The 21,287-nt window shown below is 48.2% G+C and overlaps 1 protein-coding gene across 7 annotated transcripts in view; it reads right to left on the bottom strand.

The window, feature by feature from the left end:
* BCORL1 (BCL6 corepressor like 1) overlaps positions 1 to 21,287 on the bottom strand; it is a 64,714-nt gene that overhangs the window by 35,246 nt on the left and 8,181 nt on the right. For 4 of the 7 annotated variants that reach the window (XM_055337895.1, XM_055337891.1, XM_055337892.1 and 1 more), the window contains 3 exons: positions 9,640 to 9,769; positions 4,428 to 4,518; positions 873 to 4,145 (listed from right to left, as the gene is read on the bottom strand). In XM_055337895.1, coding sequence (XP_055193870.1) covers positions 873 to 4,145; positions 4,428 to 4,518; positions 9,640 to 9,725 — 3,450 coding nt within the window. In that variant the 5' untranslated portion in view covers positions 9,726 to 9,769. Of the gene's footprint in view, positions 1 to 872; positions 4,146 to 4,427; positions 4,519 to 9,639; positions 9,770 to 14,851; positions 15,992 to 16,012; positions 19,102 to 21,287 lie in introns of those variants that run through there. The other 3 variants (XM_055337890.1, XM_055337896.1, XM_055337894.1) reach the window with 2 other exon arrangements.

The raw sequence follows: 21,287 nt of genomic DNA, 5'->3' as shown, positions 1-21,287 counted from the left end.
ACCAACGGATTCAAGTCAGGTCCTCCTGGTCCACCTTTTTTCCTAGCTCCCTGCCACCATTAAGAACCCAGACCCATGGGGCAGCCCGGGTGGCTCAGCGGTTTAGCGCCGCCTTTGGTCCAGGGCGTGATCCTGGAGACCCAGGATCGAGTCCCATGTCGGGCTCCCTGTGGGGAGCCTGCTTCTCTCTCTGCCTGTGTCTCTGCCTCTGTGTGTGTGTGTGTGTGTGTCTCATGAATAAATAAATAAAATCTAAAAAAAAAAAAGAAGCCAGACTCAGATGCCCACCTGCCTTGCACACTAAATTCCCCAAGGGCCTAAACACAAGGCTTCCACCCCAAGCCCTGGGTGGACAGGAAAGTGGTGGATGAGCACAGAAGCCAAATTGGCTTCAGCCCCCACAAGACTCCAAGCATACCCCGAGCAGGTTCCCCCAGTGGTACAGAGAACAACCCTGTCAAAGGCCCCTTGCCTCCCCTTGAGAATCCCAAGTTCTCAAGGCCAGCAGTTATCTCAGAAAAGGAAAAGGAAGAATGGTTATGGGGGAAGGGCCTGTTATTAATTGATTTCCCTCGTCAATCCCTTCTTCCGCTTTCCAACCTCATCTGGGACAATGGCTTCCCTGGCCTCAGGGACCAAATCATTTCCCACATCCTACAAATCCAAGCCAGCCCCTCCCTGCTACAATACCATATATGGACAACGTGACTCAAAAAAGGGGATAGCAGGTCATTATTCACGTTACACAAGCCTTCCAATCAGTTCAGTTCACGGAGCTACTCAAGAACACCTCCATGGGGAGGTTGACATCTGCAGGATAAAGCAGACCTCTAGTGTCCTGGCCCTGCCCTCGACCTCTACCCGGTACTCACCTTGGGTCCATGGGAACTCCGGGCTATGACCTTGGCTTGTGGTGGCTGCTCCTCACCATCCTTCTCTTTGCCATACTTCATTTTCTTGGGCGGCAGAGATTCCGTCACCCCATCGGTCACCACTGAGTCTGGCTGCCACTTGTTCTTGCAAGCAAAGATACCTACACTTTCCTGTTTCACTCGAGCCTGCCCAGCCTTATTCCGAACTTCAGCTTGGCCCCTCTGGGGAGCTGCTGGGAGGCCATCGGCCCGGAAGCAGGTGGCTAAATTGAAGACCACATCACCTTCCACCTTTTCCATTTTCACCCGCCCCAGGTCCACCTGGGTTCCAAGCTGTGAAAGCTCTGTGCTGGAGCCCCTCTTGCTGCTCGGGACCACATCCAAGATGAGTTCCTTGGGGCGGTTGTCATGAGGTAGCAAAGGCAGCTCAGGTATCTTGTGCAGGTTCTGGGGGGTAGCCAGGACCAGCTCATGGGACATGTAGGTGGCCAGCACTTGGTTTTTAGGCTTCGTGTCTCCTGCCAGCTTCAGGCCACAAGCCCCCTGGGGACCTTCTATCTTAGGAGTGCTGTCAGGGCAGAGGTGGCTCTCTGACTCCTCGGGCCCCTGATTCACTTTTATGTCCCCACTGCTAGGCTGGACAGACAGCGCCAAGGTCCCTGTCTGAGGGCTGAGGGTCAGGAGGACAGGGTTGACTTGCTCTTCGTAAGGCTTTGCAGCAATCCGGCAGGTTTTGCCCTTGTTGCCAGTGTCCTGCTCTGGAGCAAAGGTGCCCCCAGGCCGTGGCTGCCCCTCGGGAAGTCCATGCACAGCTTCACTGGGGCCAAGTGGGGGCACACCCGAAAACTCAGAAACGACGTTGGTGGGCCTGATGGGAACCCCTTGACTCGGGGTCAGTTGCCCGGCACTGGAAATGCCAATGGAAAGCAGAGACGCCTGGTGGTATGGTGACCAGCCAACAGGCAGGACCTGGGTGCTGGTGGGTTTCCCATTAACTGAACACCGGGGGTAAATATTTGCTGGCCCAGTAGGCTTCCACAGAGAGAGCTCCTTGGTTTGGCACCCCGGCAGCCCAGGGGCAATGCGGGCTGGGGTGTATCGTTTAACTGTGCTTGGCTGTCCCTCAGTCCCAGCCTGGCTGCTCTTCTTGCCACAGGGGGCACCGGTGCTCTTAGGCTCTCCTTGATCGATGATGGAGATGGGCTCCTGCTTGGGAAGATGGCGGGGGTCTCGGTTGAGGCCCAGGTTAGGGTCTTTGTTCAGCAGCAGGGATGCAGGCACTGGGTTGGCCACTCCCACATAGGTGCCAGGAATGGTGCTGATCAGTGCGGTTGAGTTCTTCACCCAGGTGCTCGGGTCCCCATTCCTCACGATCTCAGGAAAGATGACAAAGGGCGAGGAAGTGGAACCCAGGCACGAGGTGACATTGCTACCGGCAGCCTGGGTTGTGCGCTGTGACCTAGATAAGACCGTGGAGAGGAGGGCCTTGCTGCTGGTGTGCACAGGGGTCAACACAGGCATGGGGGGCGTCTTGCGTTGGTTCGGCAATGGAAGCTTTTGGCGGTTGGACTTGGAGGAGAGGTCGAGGGGCATCTCGCTGCACTCAGGTGGAGAGGCCATCTCTCGCTCCAGCTGTGGAGGTGACTTGAGGGGAGAGAAGGTGACGGAAGTCCCTTCTGTTTGCTGCTCACCACCACCTGGCATCTTGGCGGGGTGCGGCGGGGCCGAGCTCACGCTGGGGGCTGGCAGCAAAGGCTGTGGGGTTGGAAGCACCTTGGCAGAAGCGGTAGAGAGGGAAGTATCTGCCAAAGGCCCCGGGACCCCATCGGGTGCAGGCTGGGTGCTGGTACTGCCGGATGGGGATGCGCAGGGAAGCCTGTTCACCTCCAGAGAGACCAGCTTGGAATCTGAAGTCAGAGGCCGGGCCACAGAAAATGCGTATGGGTAAGATCGTAGCTCTGGGGAGGCCAGCACACCAGGGAGACACCTGTCCTGAAGGTAGGAAGGCAGGACAGGTAGTGTAAGAGTGGAGGAGACCCCCAAGGTGGTCGGCAGTGTGGCCACACTGAGTGGCTGCCCACAGCTCGGAGGCGGGATGTAGACCAGCGGCTGGCTTGGGGTCAGTACTGTCCCTGGCTGAAATGACAGGGGGACTTTTTGCATAGCTGGTGTCTGAGCTGCAGGAAAACACACTCGACTCAAACTAAAGGAGGCTGGGATGGGTGCAGAAGTGGGAATGGCAGTTGGTGTGGCCGCTGGCATGGGCGTGGGGGCCGGAGTAAAGATTGGGGCTGGGGTGGGTGCAGGCACCGGCGCAGGAGCAAAGGCAGGGATGAGGGTGGGGGTAGAGGGTGGGCCGGAAGATGGAGTTGGGGCAGGCATCGGCACTGACGGAGGGGCAGGGGCTGCTGGAGGCGTGGATGCCGGCATGGGAGCCAGAACCGGAGTGGGGACAGGCGCGAGGACCAGGGTTGGAGCTGAAGGGGGCACAGAGGCCTGGATCAGAGCCAAGGGAGGAGCTGAAACAGGCACTGAGAGGGGAGTTGGAGCTGGAGCCGACAGGGGAACGGGACCTGACGGGGGAGCCGAAGCTGGCACGGGCACCAAGACGGAGGCTGAAACTGAAAGGGGGCTCGAGTCAGAGATGAGCGTGGGCACTGATGGTGGTGCCGGGGCCAGTGCCGGGACCGGTGCTAAGGGAGGGGAAGGGGCCGGAACCGAAGTGGCGACCTGGACGGGAACTAGCCCAGAGTGGGGCACCGGGGTGGGGACAGAAAGGGGAACCTGGAACGGATCTGGAACAGATGGGGGCACTGAAGCCGAACTGGGAGCAGGGGGGCAGATGGGGGCGGGCAGCTGACTGAAGTTAGTGGTAACCAGAGGCAGGCTTCCCTCCACGGGGACTCCAGTTCCCAGAGTTGCCAGAATGAAAGTATTCTTCTCCCCTACGCCATGCCGAGAGTCCAAAGCCTTCACCCCAGCTGCTGAGCAGTCCACCTGCTTGCTCATTTGGGTGCCGAGGGGTGCCCAGGAGCAATTGGCCCGGCTGTCACCAGCCTCGGTGCCGTCAGGAGCAGGCAGTTTGAGCCCGTCCCCTGGGCCGCTCAGCGGCACCAACAGGCCTTCAGCCTCCGCCACATTCCCAGCATAGTCCATTTGCGGCTGGGGGTCGTCAGGCTTGTCTTCTGACTTGTGCCCAAGTTTTTCTGCTGCACTGCCATCTGGGTCTGCCCCCCGGGCATTGCTGCCACTTCCAACTGCCGTGAGCTCCACCTGTAACGACAGAGCAGCGTGCCCGTCTTAGCTAGCTCTCTGTGGATGGTGCATGTGTCCCGAGGCCCAGGAGAGGCGACTGCGGGTCCTCTTTGCAACTCGACCAACCGGGTCTCGGCAGAAGCAAAGAGCAGCTGGCCAATTTCTGTCTCACATACAGCAACTCGGGAAATACCCTGTTCCTTCCTGCCCCCCTTCTTGGGATGGCAGACTGGGCACATCGCCCGGACAGTTCAGCTCCGCCCTTTGGCGGGTGACATGTGGCTCCACGTGGCCCCTTACCTTGGAAAAACTGCTGCTGACACAAAACTCCTGAGATCCAAAGCGCTGGCAGTCACCTGTCGTGGACTCCTCATCAGAAAGAGGTGCTCTTCTAGTATGGAAGACACAACCAGAGAAGGGCCATGAGGCCTAGTCTTTCGGCCACCACCACCTTCGGCAGAACGCCTCCTGCCTGCCTGGGTTCCCAATTTTAGTATATGTGCTGCCGAAGCGAGCGCTCTGCCTGGGTTCCCATGAAACCTTACTGTCTCACTGCCCTGGGTGACTTGGAAGAAGGCATAAGGAATCAGGGGTGGTGGGGGCAGGTTGCAAGCCAGAGCCTCCAAACCCAGCTTTGCAAATTCCTGCAAAGGAGCCCAATCTGACTAGACTACCCTTATTGGGCTGTATGTCCTATTCTCTGGGGCTCTCACCAGAAGTGTAGGGAATAGCCCAGCCCCTTTGCCTTGTCCCCAGAGCTTACCCATCAAGGTGACCAACCAGGAGGTAGGGGGCATGGCCAAAAAGGGATAGGTGAATCACAGAAGTTCTCAAAAAGCATATGCAAACCAGTTTTTTCTTAAGTGCAGTCTTATTTTAAGTCTATAAGGGAAGCTGGCTGCTGGTATTATAAGGGTAATCCTTTTCTAAAACAAATAACCACCTCCATTGTGTATCATGTTCTAAATCTGAATCATCACCTATTCAGCCGATGGGGTTACCTAGAGCAGATACCCATTTATTAGTGCATATAATGCTACTGATTCGAGGCCACCAGGTCACTGGGTGCTGAGGAGCATTTCAAGGGCAGGACTTCTTTCCCTCCAGGGTACCACCAAGCTCCAGCCAGTGCCTGACTTCCTACCTTTCTATCCTTTCCTGTATCCCATGTCTGACCAGCTCTTCACTCTCCCTCAGTTCTCCCAGCACACCACCACATTCTTTCCTATCCTAAAGGGAGGCCTTCAAGGCCACATACCCCAAATTTGATGTAGCAGGTTGCAAAGAGAAGGGCTCAAGGACAGAGAGCTGGGTCACAAAGGAGGAAAACCTAACTGAACCCCAAGCTACACAAAAAGTCTTCTCCAGATTTTCAGCAAGAACCTTAGGGGAAAAAACTAAAGACTAGGAGGGTGAAGTTGAAGACAGGACAAACACCCACTAGAAGTTTAGTTTTTTGGGGTATAGAAACCTACCACTGTCTGCCCAAGGGAGGACACTGATGGGGCAAGAGCCCAGGTGAGTGGCTGAGTAGGAGGTCCCAGTACAAGAATAAAGCTCCAGCAGAAGTGCTGTGGTGCAGTTCTGAGAGGGAGAAGCACAGGAATGCTCTGTGGCCCTCTGGGAAGGGGGACTGCCCTGGAGTTTGCCCCTCTTCTTTTCCCTCAGCTCTACAACAGCCCAGGAAGAAGCCAGCATCCACCTCACCAGCCACCCCAGCCTAGGATGGTCAGGGAGCCCACAGCCAACCTCCACAAAAATGGGGAAGGTCCTGCTAACCCCTTCCCTTTCACTGGAACAGGCCACCACTGATGGACTCCAAAATTGTACCTGGGGCAAGAGAAGCAAAAAAGGCAAGGGAGATCACCATAGGCCTCTCCCTGTCAGTTCAAGGCTTTGGAGGGGGCTACCTGGGGTCGGGGGGAGATCTGTTCCCTTTTAAAGGAAGCTAGGCTGGCAGAAGTGGGAGGGTTCCACTGCTGGCAATGACTGCTGGTGACAAACAGAAATGACTGTAAGGACAGGCAAGGGCTGGAGAAGCAGCCAGGGGTCTTGAGGCAGGGGAGGCAGGCGGCCCTAAGGGAAAGGGAAAACACACTTGGACATCAGCTCTCGGGAGACCAGAAAAGCGAGGCCCACACTCAGCCTTGGGCCAGGGAGAAGCGCATTCCAATTAGCCTGGCCAGTGATGGTTTGGGGAGGACAGCAGCAAGGGGAAACAAGCAACACCGCCTCCCTTCGCCAACTCCACCTGACAACTGCAGGGGAGAGATGTTATTTCTTTCCATCCTGTCCTGTCCTGACCATTCAAAGAGGGAGCCAGCTGTATACTCACCCCCTGCCTTTGCCAGGCTCCCACCCCACATAAAATCACCTTGAACTGAAGGCAGAAACCCCACCCTCAGAGGCAGTCACCTGCCCTCAAAGGCAGACCAGCACAGCCGGCCAGGCCTGGGGACTCTGGAGGTGGCAGCAGCAGTGAAAGCAGCAGTCCTGGCTATTCTAGCCATACCCAAGCCTGAGTGCCAGTCCCCGAGGCTCTGGGAAATCATCATGTGGCCATGTTTCAAATTCTCTGAGGAGAGGGGTATGCAAAGCTACGCAAACATTAAATTGCTCCATGGAGAGAAGAGTCTGGGACAGGAATAGCTTTTACAGGGAAGGGGTGCACAAAGAGAAGTGGGTCAGTCAGGCAAGGTTAGGAGGGTGCAGACGGGCAGGGAGGAGGGAGCAGGGGTCAAAGCAGGCTCCGGTCAGGCCTGAAAATCAATCCCTTTGTTTCTTCCCAGTAGAGATGACCCCAGGCTGTTGTGCTCAAGGCTTTGTTGAACTTAAACCAGAAATGTCCATAACCTATCAGGGTTGTTTTCCTAATTAGGAAGGGCTAGGGGGATCCCTGGGTGGTGCAGCGGTTTGGCGCCTGCCTTTGGCCCAGGGCGCGATCCTGGAGACCTGGGATCAAATCCCACGTCGGGCTCCCCGGTGCATGGAGCCTGCTTCTCCCTCTGCCTGTGTCTCTGCCTCTCTTTCTCTGTGTGACTATCATAGGTAAATAAAAATTAAAAAAAATCTTAAAAAAAAAAAAGGAAGGGCTAGTACCACTGTTAAACCAGACCTTTTCTCATTCCCGTTGGGCCCTGACCTCACCACACACATCATTAGGCTCCTCATATTCCAGCCCCTGTAGACTTTCCCTGCCTGAGTCCCACCACACCCCAAGACCACCTTCATGCCAGCCAGGGTCTTCCCCAAACAAACCATGTGGGAAATACCAACCCTCACCTCAAACTCCTACTCATCCCTCAAGATGAGCTCAGATGTCACCACCTCTGGAAAGCCTTCCCTTATTCCCCCCAGGAAGCCAGCTGTTCTTGCATCTAGACGCCCACAGGACCTGTACGTGTCGCGCTACAGCACTCACCATCAGTGCCCCATTACTACTGCTGGTTTGCTCTTAATAGATGTGTGTCCAATGAAGAAGTGAATGGATACGAGAAAGGAAGCAAGCAAGCGAAGCGAGGAGACAGAGAGTTAGCCGGAGGTCTAACTACAGTCAGCCCCCTAGGGCCCATAGGAAGCCCCTGTCCCTGTTCCTGTAGTCAAATGCCTCTGGTGAAGATGGGCAGGTTTCTCAAACACTTTTAAGAGCAGACCCCCTTGTACAGCCTGATAGCCAAAATTTATAAGTCCTACAAGTTGTAAAGGGCTGAGGAAGATGGTTTTTAAATAAAGTGAGACCACATTTCGGAACGCAGCTCTAGCTCAGCCTAGACTGTAGAGGAAGGCGACAATAAAGGGTAGATGAGATCAGAAGTGACAATGCTTAAAAGGTCATCTTAACTAGTAGGCATATTTGGTAATTTAACATCCCAAGAAAGGTCCATAAAGAGGGAAAAGCAGGTTTGGGGCTCACTTCTGGTTCCTTTTTCAGCACGGATTTAGAATGGAGAGCGAACCAAGGCAACCTGTACACTGATCTGTTAAAGGCTCTAGTCTAGATCTCTGCACCCAAGGCTCAACTGCCTAGAACAAGTGGCCAGTGAATGCTTACGCAAATCAGTACCACCACCCTGTCTTCCCCCAATCAGCCTCTTGGTAATTATCTAAGGACATACCTCACATGCAAAGGAAAATATCTTTCTTCTGCAGATCTGAGAAGAATTCTGTCTTATTTTCTTTAGTCCTGACTTTTATATTCTAAAATAAAATTCCTTTTAAGTCCATCTCTAACCTGTTCCTCAGTATAGAGAACATTAAACTATTAGGCACTAATGGCTTTTAAAAAAAATAAAAAGGTCTATTCTCCTAACCTGAACCTCAGACAAGTACACACTTCTCCTGTGGAGCGCAGAAGAAAAAAGAAGATATGCACAAAGATGCACATTCCTTTACCCTTCAAAATTGCCAACATCCCCCATGTGCATACACAGCCATGCACACTTCCGAGATTCACCCAAGGAAACACCGGAGTTGAATCTCAGAAAAAGCCATAAATGTTCAGTGTTCTAGGGGATTGATCTGATGCATTTGGATTTAAACAGTCGATGAGGGATGCCTGGGTAGCTCAGTGGTTGAGCATCTGCCTTCAGCTCAGGTCATGATCCTGGAGTCCTGGGATCGAGTCCCACATCAGGCTCCCCACACGGAGCCTGCTTCTCCCTCAGCCTGTGTCTCTACCTCTCTCTCTGTGTCTCTCATGAATAAATAAATAAAATTCTTTTAAAAAAATAAATAGTCAATTGACTGAAACAACAGCTAAACACCAGCAAGCGTGCCTTTTCTAAAAATGAGAGAGACAATGCAACTATCACCCATAGCTCTTGCTTTGGACGAAGGTCATGAAAGTCAAATATAAAATCTGAAGACCATTTTGAGTGTCCTTCCTACAGGGCATGATCAGTAAATGGCATAGCTTGGCCAACTAAATATCATGGTGAACAGAACATTTAAAACACACGCGGATTAGGCAGGCATCACCAACTCTCAATTTCGTATGACAACTATATTAAGCGGTTGGATCTTCCTGAGATACTTCATAAGGATCGTACTGCGAATCGTCATTAGCCTCGTGAGGCAGGAAAGCGCTGATCACCAGAATACCCACTAACAGCTCCCAGTATACAGCTGAATAATAAAACTGCCTTTCTTCCAGGCTTAGATCAAGGACCAAAAATATCTTATGCGTATCCTTGAGCACCGAACATGGATGCAGCAAATAAAAATTGCAATCGCCTGAGCTTCCCCTTACTCTACAGCCTGACAGTCCTTAATGAGTAGACAAATGTTAGTTGGCAAAAGGTCATCTGTTGGCCTCCTTACCTTCATCTGAACAGGGACAGCAAGGCAGGGCAGGCCATTCACACGGCCCCAGCTCCATCCCATCCCAGGGAAGTTAGAAACAATGGGAAAGCTCTGCCCCAGGATCCCTCCCAGGACCTTGCCGCAGCTGGCCCTCTGGTGAGTAGGTACAGCTCACAGGGAGCCAGAATGGCCACCTTCCCAGCCTCCTCACCTCTCCTCGTTGATGCCACACATGCGAATCCGGTCAGAACTGGTCCAGTTGTGCACGCCGCTGTAGAGTGGTGCTGTCGAGATCATGACAGCCACTCACCACCAGATAGGACCTGCTGTGGCCGCTCCCCCTGAGGAAAAAGAACTCCAAAAAATCAAAACTCCTGACAGGGACAGCTGCTTGAACCACCTTTATTGGGGAAACATTGAAATAAAGGCAATAATAGCACCAAAATGGCAAAGCAGTCTCTCCCACAAGCCAGCCTGCTATGGAAAATTAAGGTCCAAATGAGGATGAGGCCACACCAGCTTTCCAGGAATCCATAGGTTTCAGGATGGAGACAAGGGTGCTGTTAATCACCTAGAGCGATTTTTAAAATTATCTTAAAGACAGATATGCTAGAATGTTCAAGGAAATTCAATCTATTCCAGACAAATGAGATGACAGTATATTTTTCCACACACATTTAGCCTAACCAACTACAATTAGAGGGTTGTTCCCATATATGAACAATGCATTGAAAGACTACTGGGGATCTTTTTCTCGTCAACTCTCTAATCCATGGGTACTGAAGTATTTGAGTGACGTACCAATTTAAGTTCTCCAGAGGAAGCACACACTTTCTTTATAAGCCCTTCAAAAATACTGTTCTGATTTCGACTTGGGAATTCTATAGATCTAACACACATATTTAAGCGGGTTTAAAGCTCCCTCAAAATCAGATGCAATACTCCTTCTACTCTGACCACAAACAAGCAAACAAACAAAAAACAATGTTCCATCACAAACCACACATTTCTGTCCTTGTCCCTTTCTATCAGCCTTGTCATCCCTGTGACCTACCACCCCCTTCAGCAGCTAATGTCCAGCTGTCGCTGTTGACAACCACTGCACAGCCAATTCACCTAGAGAAAGACGCATCGGGGAAAAAAGAGGTTTACCCAATGAGCTTGTCTTGAGACCCTTTAACTCCCGAGTTAGCTAAAAGTCTTCTTCATCAAAGCTCGACTGAACAGAACCCTACAGTGATCAGAATTTTCTGCTGTTCTCCACTTTCCCAAGAAGTAAATCAGTACAATACAGTCACATCAGGGGTTTGTTTCACTTATTCTCTATATAATTTTCAGAGATTGTCCATGTTCAACATAAGAGCACTTATTCATTCAACAAACATTTATTGAGCTCCTACTATGTGCCAGCGCTCTCCTAGGCACCGGGGAGTCAACCATTACCCAAAAAGACCCCAAACCCCTGCCTTCATGGAATTTATATTCTAGCGGGATGAGACGGACAATACACATGTTAAATGATTCCTATTATAGGATGTTAGAAGGTGGTGTAACACACACTAAGGGGCATGGCGATGGTGGGGGCGCACAGAATGGGCTACGGTTTTCAGAGGGAGGTAATCAGCATAGGCCTGGCTGAGGAGACATTTAAACATCCTAAAGAAAATAAATAAACAAACAAACAAATAAACATCCTGAAGGAAGCGAAGGGGTCAGCCATGTGCATATCTGGGGGAAGAGCATTCCCATAGAGGGAACAATCTATGCAAAGGTCCTAGGGCAGGAGGCTATGTGCTAAGATCAAGAAAGAGCCAGTGGGCCAGATGGCTGGTGCAGAGGCTCCAAGCAAGGGAGGGAGGCAATATGGGGACAGTAGAGCCACAGCCCCCCATTCTCGTTCTGGTCCATATCCTGCTTCCTCTCTCCACAGCATAGGATACTGCTGCCCTTGCCTATCTTTGTACTTGCCCATCTCTTGGTTTTCCTGACCTGGTGCCTGCTTGTTTCTCCAGGGATTTCTCTCTCTCCTCCCTCCCCAGAACCCTAGCCTGAGTCCTGCTTGTCTCTCCTCACCTCTGCCAGGCCCCATCTCTTCCCTTTGCCTCTTTTTTTCCCTACCCCCATCTCACTCTCTCTCCCTTCCCCTTTCCCTCTCAATTTCTCTTTCTAGTCCCCTCTATTGCTCCTCCTCACCTCCCTCTTCCCCCTGTTATTCTCCCAGCCCCCCCTCTTCTTTGCTCCTCCTTTCCCTCTCCCATTTCTCTTGGCACAATTGGCGCACCCCCACCTCCTTCCCCTTCCCACCTTTCTTGCCCATCCTTTCCTCCTTTCTTTCCTCATCCTTGTTTTCCCTCCAGGCTCCCCTCTCTCCTCCCTCTCCTCCTCCTCCTTCCCTTTTTTCCTCCCCCTGCACCCCCCCCTCTACTCTTTGTCCCCGCCACAGCCTTCAGTCTCCCTCTCTTGTCTGTCTCCTTCTGTCTCCCTTGCCCTTTTTCTGCCTCTTTCTGTCTCTCTTAGCTCAGCCTGGCTCTCCCTTACCCCTCCCCTACCCCACCTCTCTCCATGAGTGTGGGGGGGGGCAGGTGGGTGTGTGAACCCTGTCCCTCCTCTCCAGTTCCTGAGCTCCCCTAGTTGTAACTCTCCCTTTCCACCCCCCCCCCACCAAAGACTTCCAAATCTGTATCTCTAGCCCTGACCTCTCTCCTTAGACCCAGACCAGAATTTCCAGCTGCCAGCAACTCGCTGTTAATTGGATGTCCACCAAGCCCCTCAAACTCAATGTGTCTCAAACCGAACTCATTATCTGTTCTCATAAACCTGCTCCCCACCCCCCACGCCCAGCATGTTTCCTATCTTAGTTAATGGCACCAGTATCCCCCCGCCTGGAAATTTCAGCGGCTTGTCTTCAACTCCATCGCTGCCCACAGCCAATCAGGAGTCAAGCCTTAATAATGCCATCTCCATCCTCTCCTTCTGCCCCTTCTTGCCACCACCCTGATATAGGCCCTCATCATCTCTCACCCAGAATATTACAATAGCCTCTTAACTGGTCCCTCTGCCTCCCATTTCTTGATTTTACAATCAATTCATCTTTTAAAGCACCAGTTCGATCACCTCACCCCCTCCCTCCTCAAAAGCTTTCAGTAGCTTACTGTCTTCAGAATCAAGCCCAAATTTCTTAGCACAGCAACGTGGGCTAAGAAGCCTCCCTGACCTGGCCTCAAACCTCCTCTGGTCTCCTCTTTGGCCACATCCTGCTATTTTCCTGCTGCCTCTGCCATCCCAGCTCCTGACCCTTCCCTGAACAGATCATCCAGTTTCAGGACTTTGCTGTTTCCTCACTAACCCTGAAATGGCCTCTTCTGCGCCCCTCCTCCTCTCTGTCACCCCTCAAAGCCTGGCTTAAATGTCATCGTGTCATCTCCCCAGCCCCTGATCCATTAACTCTTCCCTCCTCACGGCACTGATTCCTACTCTTTGCAATGTGGTTAGCCAGGGGTGTGGCATGTGTCTCCACCAATCAAGTTACTTAAGGTAAGAAATTCTGTCTTTTCTGTCTCTGGTTCCTCTGCAATGTCTTGCGGATAGTAAGTACTCAGTAAATGAGTGTTATGTGGAACTGAATCCTGGATGAGAAATTGAGGTGGTGACCCTGAGAAATTACAAGAAGCAAAATCAACCCCCCCTAAAAGTGTCCACCAGGCTTAGTTACTGTAGACAAGAATGCTGTATTTCCCTGAAAGCACCATGCATTGCCCATAGCTCACCCTTAGCAGCTACCCCATTGCAGCATAGTTCATTGTCTCTGAGCTATTTTGCACCTCTGTAAATTGCAGGTAACTGATGGATATGCAAACTCTGTCTTGTTCCATAGAGTTTGGATTGACTTCCCTCCCCATTGTGGAAAAACCAGTTTTGCCTCCATTTGCAATTCAATTCCTTTACTCCATATAAATTTGTGCTTTTGGACTTTTTCTTTGAACCAGCTCTAACATCTATCTGGTTCCCTTGTTGATTAACGAGTAAAATAAAATCTTTAACACATGTTCATTTTTATATCTGTACAAGACTCATGGTTTTACCTTTTTCTGACAATTATCCTTAACATTCCTAAGACAGTTATGTGGGTTAACACATAATTTTAGAAAGATTTCAACAAAGGGTAAGACAAATGTATTGACTGTCCCCCCTGTTTCACATCAGTTTACCAGGACCCCATCCCATCACTGAACTTCCTGGTCCATCAAGTTTTAACTTTTTCTTAGAATATCTTGGGATATTAAGATATCAACAACAGCTCGGGGGCACCTGGGTAGCTCAGTCAGATAAATGTCCAACTCTTGATCTCAGCGCAAGTCTTAATCTCATGGTTGGTAGTGAGCTTGAGCCCAAGTTGGCTCAACTTTAAATAAAGCGCAAGTCTTAATCTCATGGTTGGTAGTGAGCTTGAGCCCACTTTAAATAAAAAACCAAAACACAACAACAGTTCAGCCTACTGACTGATATGCCAGTTACTTTTAAAAAATCTTTCCTCCCTATGAAGCATTAGAAGAATCAAGCAATAAAAGGGGTCATACTTGCATAAAATGAATTTTAACACAAAGTATAAGTTTTAGTGTCTATCTGAATACCTGCAGGCAGCAGATATAAGTCAGTCACCATTGCTTTTTCACTCTTGGGTTTATTTTTGTTCTATTTAGAGGGGGTTGGTAGTTTGTAGGGCCTGGGACAGAAATCAGAGGCAGGCAGGGAATGAATCCTGGCATTTGAAAACAGAACATACAAAATATCACCACCTAGATAAAGGAGTTTTTAGATCCCCCAAAACCACAATAACAACAACAACAAAAAGAAAACCAAGCAAAAACCAAAGTAATTACTAGACAAAACCACACATTTTAGCACTACCTGGAGGCACCATCATTTTCACAAGATCCTGAAGACAGAATATTTGCTTCACCTTGGCTTCCCACTCTTCTGTTAGGAATTTCTTAGGGCAACCTCTCTTCCTATGTAGAGCCCACTGCTGCTATTAACAGTAGCCGTTGCAGAGGAGGGGAGGAGAGGGGTAGAACTCACAGACAAGAGGGCACTGAGCTAAGTGGTCTACATAAGAAGACAAGACTGGCCCTCCTGAGTCAGAGAACAAGCAAAGGGAACTTCCAAAGAAGCACTGACTGGTGTCAATGTCCACACAGCATAGGAGGAGTCAAAATGGCTAATGTACACCAATGTTTCCTAAGCCAGAATCACCAAGGTACTTGTTCAAACTAGAGGTTCATAAGTTTCAGCCCTGGAGATTCTGGTTCAGTAGGCCTAGTGTTTGGTTTCGTCCTTATCACATCCAATCAAATTAGTAACCATTCTACTGTACACTACTTCTCAGGAGAGGTAAGCAAAAAGGAAAAACCCTATAGACATACCACACTTGGTAGATTCTGCTGGTGTGCACACTTAGGTACCGACTTGCTTCTGCTCACAGAGCCCGACTGACATGTGGTATGCTTTCTCAATGTCTCTCTTGCTCTTTCCGATGGGAACCATCACATGAAAGGCTGAAGGCAAAGCTCCTAAAAGGAACTTCGAAGAAACCTGGTAATCCCGAGTGGCTCAGGAAGCACAGGCACAAGGATACAAAATACCTCAAAGGACTTTCCCAGATATCACAACCATGTAATTGTTAAGAAATGAACAGCTGCATGGCCCCAGACTCAAATGCTGGTCACTGCCTGGAAGGCAGTGGGACCACTGTGAGCTATCCCCACTTTGGAGGGAAAAACTCAAAAGGCACATCCAACTCACAGTGAGAACAAAGGAGAGCACATGCTCCACCAACCCGACGGGATAAAGCACTGGCTGAAAAAATAAAGACATGCACCATTTCGATTTAGCAGGCACATGCACACACCTTAAGTAGAGGGACTGACCGAGATCCAAGGGGATGAATCTAGCAAGCCAACAGCAGAAAGTAAGCAGTCAGACATAATTGGCACACCACAAAACAGGGGAAGCCAAAAAGAAAATGGACTAACAGGAGAGCAATAACTTTAAAACGGTGAAAATAGCAGCTAAGCTGAGGGCGAGCAGGTAGTAGAAGACAAACCATAATGAAGCAGAGATCTTTCCCCCAGAAAATCCAAAAGAAAAGAAAAAACCACTAGAAGACAAGGGCAGGTGTGGAAGGCATAAAAGAGAAGCCCACAGAATACAACAACTAAAAGAGAAAAAATGAAATAGGGGAACCTGAGATATTTCACCATCATGGGCCAAACTGAAACACTATGGGGAAGCACTGAACACAGACATTTTAGAAAAGTTTAGATAGAATATGTTATCAAAAGGGGAAGAAAATCAAATTATAATCCAAGTCAGGGTTAGGGGAGCTGGTAACAGGGAATGGGCAGCACAAAAATCGCAAAGGAGATTTTACAGATTGGGTGGACATTTTTTGTTTTGTTTTGAAATGAAGATGCCAAAACAAGCAGATTTCACAACTACAAGCAAAAGTATGGTCATCATGCGTATGAGGAAGAGAAGGACATGAAAGGCGGTAACACAGCATCTATCTGACAAAATGTCTTTACCTTGGTAAAACGTTAACCTCGAACATGGCCGGACAGGGTGTTTCTCCAGTGAGTTCCCCAGAATCAAGTAGCTTCCTTGGTAACCAAAGACCCCCTATGTGCAGAACAATTGGGCACTGGTAACATATGCAATACAACTAGGCCCCTTACACATAGCACGAAACCTGCCTGTTTATTCATGGCTGGACTCTTACCACCTAGCCAATACATTAGAAATTCAAGATTAAGGTCTCAGTTAACTAAATCTGGTAGTACTCCTCCAGGCTTCTTTTGGTTCATGTTGTCTGGTGACCTGGAAGCAATTATGATTTTAAAAAATGAAAGAGCCGGAAAATATTCTTCTTGAAGCCTGGCCCTGAATCTGTTCTCAAGAGAATAGGCGTGGCCAGTAGATGTTTAAGAAGGAGGGCTGGGTCAGTGATGACTAATGTGTAAAGAAAACCAACTTTGGGACCTATTGCTCCAGCAGAAATTCAGAGCTCTGGGTACAGCTCCCATAAGACAGAGACATCCACCTTCAAACCTCACAAAATCAAAGGAGAAGCCAGCCCATTACCCCACTCTGGAAAAAGTGGCCTCTAAGACACCCCCAAGGAGATCCAAGAGACCATTGGCATTTAGATCCAGGGGCTGAAGGGAAGAGGCTAGGACTTCCATCTAGTCATTGAAGTGCCTTTAGAGAGAGGTCAAAATGTCTCAAAATCAGTGTTTTCAACAGGAAAGTGTACCCATACCTAATAAGGATAACTTTAACCTGCCTTTAGATATGGAACCCCTACCACAGATCTGACTCTCCCTGTTGCTTTGCCTTCTTCCATGTGTACTCAACAGGAGACGAGTGTTCCTATTTTCCCTGCTTGATCCTATATCCCAAACCTCATCCCCTCATGAGGAAGTTCTCCCAATGTAAATTGTCCTAATTTAATGATTTCCCATAGAAAGATATTCTAATATCTTCCACAGGCTTTCCCTCCAATATCTACATCCCCTTACCTTTCCCTACCATTAACCAAATATCATTCCCTGAAACTCAAGAGTCCCTTATACATGCCCCAATCACTTTACTTTGCTTCCCTTCATGCAAATAGATTCCTCTATCACTACACACCACCATACACAAATACACACACACACACACACACACACACACAAAATCAACTAGAAATAATCTGCTGGGCAACTGAAAGGAGGAAGGGGCCCTCTGCACTGTTCATCCCAGCCTTCTGCCTGACTAATCTACTGTAGCACTTTCTAGTTTCCCTGGGGGGGGGGTTTCTACCCAAATATTTCTACTGGTTCTACCCCAAGGGATAAGTCTTATAGGAGACACTGCATCTTGTTCCCAGATACATTTAATTCCTCTATTTACTGAGAAGACTAAGTAGTTGCCCGCACGAGGCTATAGCATGAACACCTTCATAGACTCCTTGCTACCTCCATGTTTAAAAACCTGGCCCCCAAAAAAAAACCTGGCCCATAAACATTTATGAGACTGTTGGATACAAAATTATTTTAACTATCTGTTAAACATACAAGAGTTTGGGACGCCTGGGTGGCTCAGTGGTTGAGCATTTGCCTTTGGCTCAGGGTGTGATCCTGGAGTCCTGGGATCGAGTCCTGAATTGGGCTCCCTGCATGGAGCCTGCTTCTCCTCCCTCTGCCTGTGTCTCTGCCTCTCTCTGTGTGTCTCTCATGACTAAATAAATAAAATATTTTAAAAATAAATAAATAAACATACAAGAGCTTACTCATTCAAATGAATGTAGTTACCTCCAAAGTAGTCACCTTGGGAGGCTAGACATTCATCTCAATGGACTGGCCAGGGCTTACAATCTCCCTGCGCACTTCAGGGAGATTACTATTACCATCCTAACCCTTTCCAATCCCAACCATACCCTTTCTCAATTGCCTCACTAGTGCTGGATCCCCACTCATTCAGAGACAATTTGATGTTTAAAAACTGCCAAAATTGGGCAGCCCGGGTGGCTCAGTGGTTTAGCACCACCTCCAGCCCAGGGTGTGATCCTGGAGACCCGGGATCGAGTCCCATGTCAGGCTCTCTTCCTGGAGCCTGCTTCTCCCTCTGCCTGTGTCTCTGCCTCTCTCTCTGTGTGTGTGTCTCTCATGAATAAACAAAATCTTTAAAAAACAAACAAACAAACAAAAACCCTGCCAAAATCCATTCAGAGCCTAGATCTAGTCACACAGCAGCAACACTGCTGAAGAGTGATATAGTCTATTATCCACAGCCTATACTATGTGTGTGTTGGAGGGTAGTTGAGGAGAGCATTTTCAGCCCCTACCTGCCAGCCTCTCTAGTCCCCCATTATGTCCATTTACTGCATCATCTGCAAAATGGGAATAAATGAGTCCCTACTTCAAGTTGAGAATAGGAGACACGGGGCTGGGTCAGTCAGGAGAGTGTATGACTCTTGATCTGAGGGTCATGAGTTCAAGTCCCACGTTAGGTGTAGAGCTTGGTTTAAAAAAATAAAGTTGAAGGACCAAAGGTAATCAATTCCAACAATGAAGGAGGCAAAAAGCAAAAAAGTTTTCATCTCTTACCATTTTCATACCACCAGTTCGTTTAGCTTTTCTACCCACTGCCATACTTTTTCCCTATTATTCAAATAGTACTTCCATCTCCTGCTGTAAGGAAGTAATTTTACCCCATTTAAGGAAAACATCTCATCATAGCTTTATACTAGCTAGACCTAGGATCTAGCCACAAGACTTTATGCCACTTCTAGGTATCACCAGTTGCTAGAAAACCTAAGCGATCACCATGAAATTCATCAGTCCTTTTCAAAATGCAAAGCCACCTCAAAATGGCACTTTAAGTAACTACGGTCATTTTTGTTTTTAGCACTTCTCATTTCTGCTAGATCAAAAATAAGAGTTGGCTTTCCTCAGAAGAACCATGTGAATATTTGGTGTGTCTTTCACACTCAAAAGTTGGATCATTGCAATCTGAGACCTGAATCCCTTTTGGGAGCTTCTGTGTCTTCCATGCCACGGACTGGGACAGTGGCCCTTGGGCATCTCCATTTCAATATACTGCATTCATGATATGGAATTTTTCATCTAATTTTTTTTATTTTTTTATTTATTTACGATAGTCATACAGAGAGAGAGAGAGGCAGAGACACAGGCAGAGGGAGAAGCAGGCTCCATGCACCGGGAGCCCGACGTGGGATTCGATCCCGGGTCTCCAGGATCGCGCCCTGGGCCAAAGGCAGGCGCCAAACCACTGCGCCACCCAGGGATCCCTGGAATTTTTCATCTAAAGTGGATTTCTCCTGGGATCCCTGGGTGGCGCAGCAGTTTAGCGCCTGCCTTTGGCCCAGGGCGCGATCCTGGAGACCTGGGATCGAATCCCACGTCGGGCTCCCGGTGCATGGAGCCTGCTTCTCCCTCTGCCTGTGTCTCTGCCTCTCTCTCTCTCTCTCTCTCTCTCTCTGTGTGACTATCATAAATAAATAAAAATTAAAAAAAAATAAAGTGGATTCCTCCTCAACAAACTTTTGCCTTTTTTTGTCTCCTGGACCTCCCACACAAATAATTGGAAAAGCCATTATCAGACTATTTTTTCTACTCTCACCAACTCATTTTATATAAATTACTCATATATATAAATATATACACATACATATATAGTATATATACACATATATACTCAGTATATATACGATAGAGTATATACATATAATGCATATGTATGTGTATATACAGTATATAGTATATATACACATTATGTGTATGTGTATATATAATATATAGTACATACATATAATGTATGCATATATATCATATAATATATATTATATTAATGTATGTGTATATATAATATATAATATATACATATAGTATGTGTGTATATTAATGTATGTGTATATATAATATATAATATATACATATAGTATGTGTGTACACACACACAATTACCTCACAGAGTTTCGAACTCTCAGTATTGACTCAACCTCTTTCCGATCTACAGGTTCCCCAAGGCTAGAAAGAATATTTTCTATTTCTTTTAATCACCACTCCCAATAGTGTCTAGCATGATACAAGGCATATAGTATGTGCTCAGTAAATACTTGCTAAACTACTGGGAAAAACTGAAATCCTCTCTAGGTCATATGGAAACCAAGAATCCCACGTAAAAAGCACTGGGTCTGTGGATGCCTTTTACTTCCCTTGCTCTCATATACACTTTCTCTCCCTTCTTTTCCTTGCTTCCATAATAAAGACAGTCACAGAAATACAATCAGGGCAGGGCAAAACAAAGTCAACTTCCGGTTATCTGAGCGTGGTTTAGCCGCAGCTAATTTTTAAATCCAGCCAATTGATGGACTTCCTTCTGCTACTTATAGTAGATGTGTACTCAGGGAACAACGCATTTTAACGTCTGCCTAAGCAGAATATAAATTGGAAGGTAAATCTGCTGGGTAGGGGGACAGGTAGAGAATAACACATTTCCAAGCCAAAAAGAAATTATTAATTTGTGAACTAATCTATTGTTTGAAATTGGCCTGCTATCACTCTCTCCCTATATTGGCATAGCTGACTGTTGGCATCAAAGTCCACTCTGGCTGCAGAAAGGATCTCTATATTGTAGCCCATCTTTTTTTCAGTGTTGAAAAGTTTGGTTTGGTGATACCTGAAGTATTCAAAACATGTTTTCAACCATCCAATCACTGATGAACATCCTTGTCATAGAGCCATAAGAGACCCAGGCTCTATCTACCAGCCTTTGTAGAACTTCCAGATGTCAGAGACATCTGGAAAGCCCAACCAGTCATAATTAAATACAGCAGCCCTTTTCAGAAAGCAATGGTTGTTTAAAATGTCACCCTAGTAAACTAGGCTTGGGTCATTTTTTTAAGCATAGCCCAAAATGTCCCCTAAAGTTTCAACTGGATATACAGTCTTCAGTTCCTGCCCTAAAATACTGAGCAGTGTTACAGCACAGCTGCTAAAGAAGCTGCCACTTTCACCTCAAAGGTGGATGCAATAATGGAGTGATGAGCCAAGCTATTTCTTCCTATCACACTGTAAATGCTAAATATGTACTAATACAACAGGAATATGGAGAAAGAGCACAGAAAATCAAGATATATGGGGAGTGCTCAGGAGCTATTTATGGTTTTTATTTGCCACCATGTTTACCATAGAGTAATATAAAAGGTCATAGGACTCAACAGAATAAGAAAAACTAGATTATAATATAATAATAGATGCCACTTATTGGGCTCCTGCTATGGACCTGATCTGC

This window comes from Nyctereutes procyonoides, unplaced genomic scaffold (genome assembly GCF_905146905.1).
Source record: "Nyctereutes procyonoides isolate TBG_1078 unplaced genomic scaffold, NYPRO_anot_genome, whole genome shotgun sequence".
Taxonomy (NCBI): domain Eukaryota; kingdom Metazoa; phylum Chordata; class Mammalia; order Carnivora; family Canidae; genus Nyctereutes; species Nyctereutes procyonoides.
This window is presented reverse-complemented; position numbering and strand designations above follow the sequence as displayed.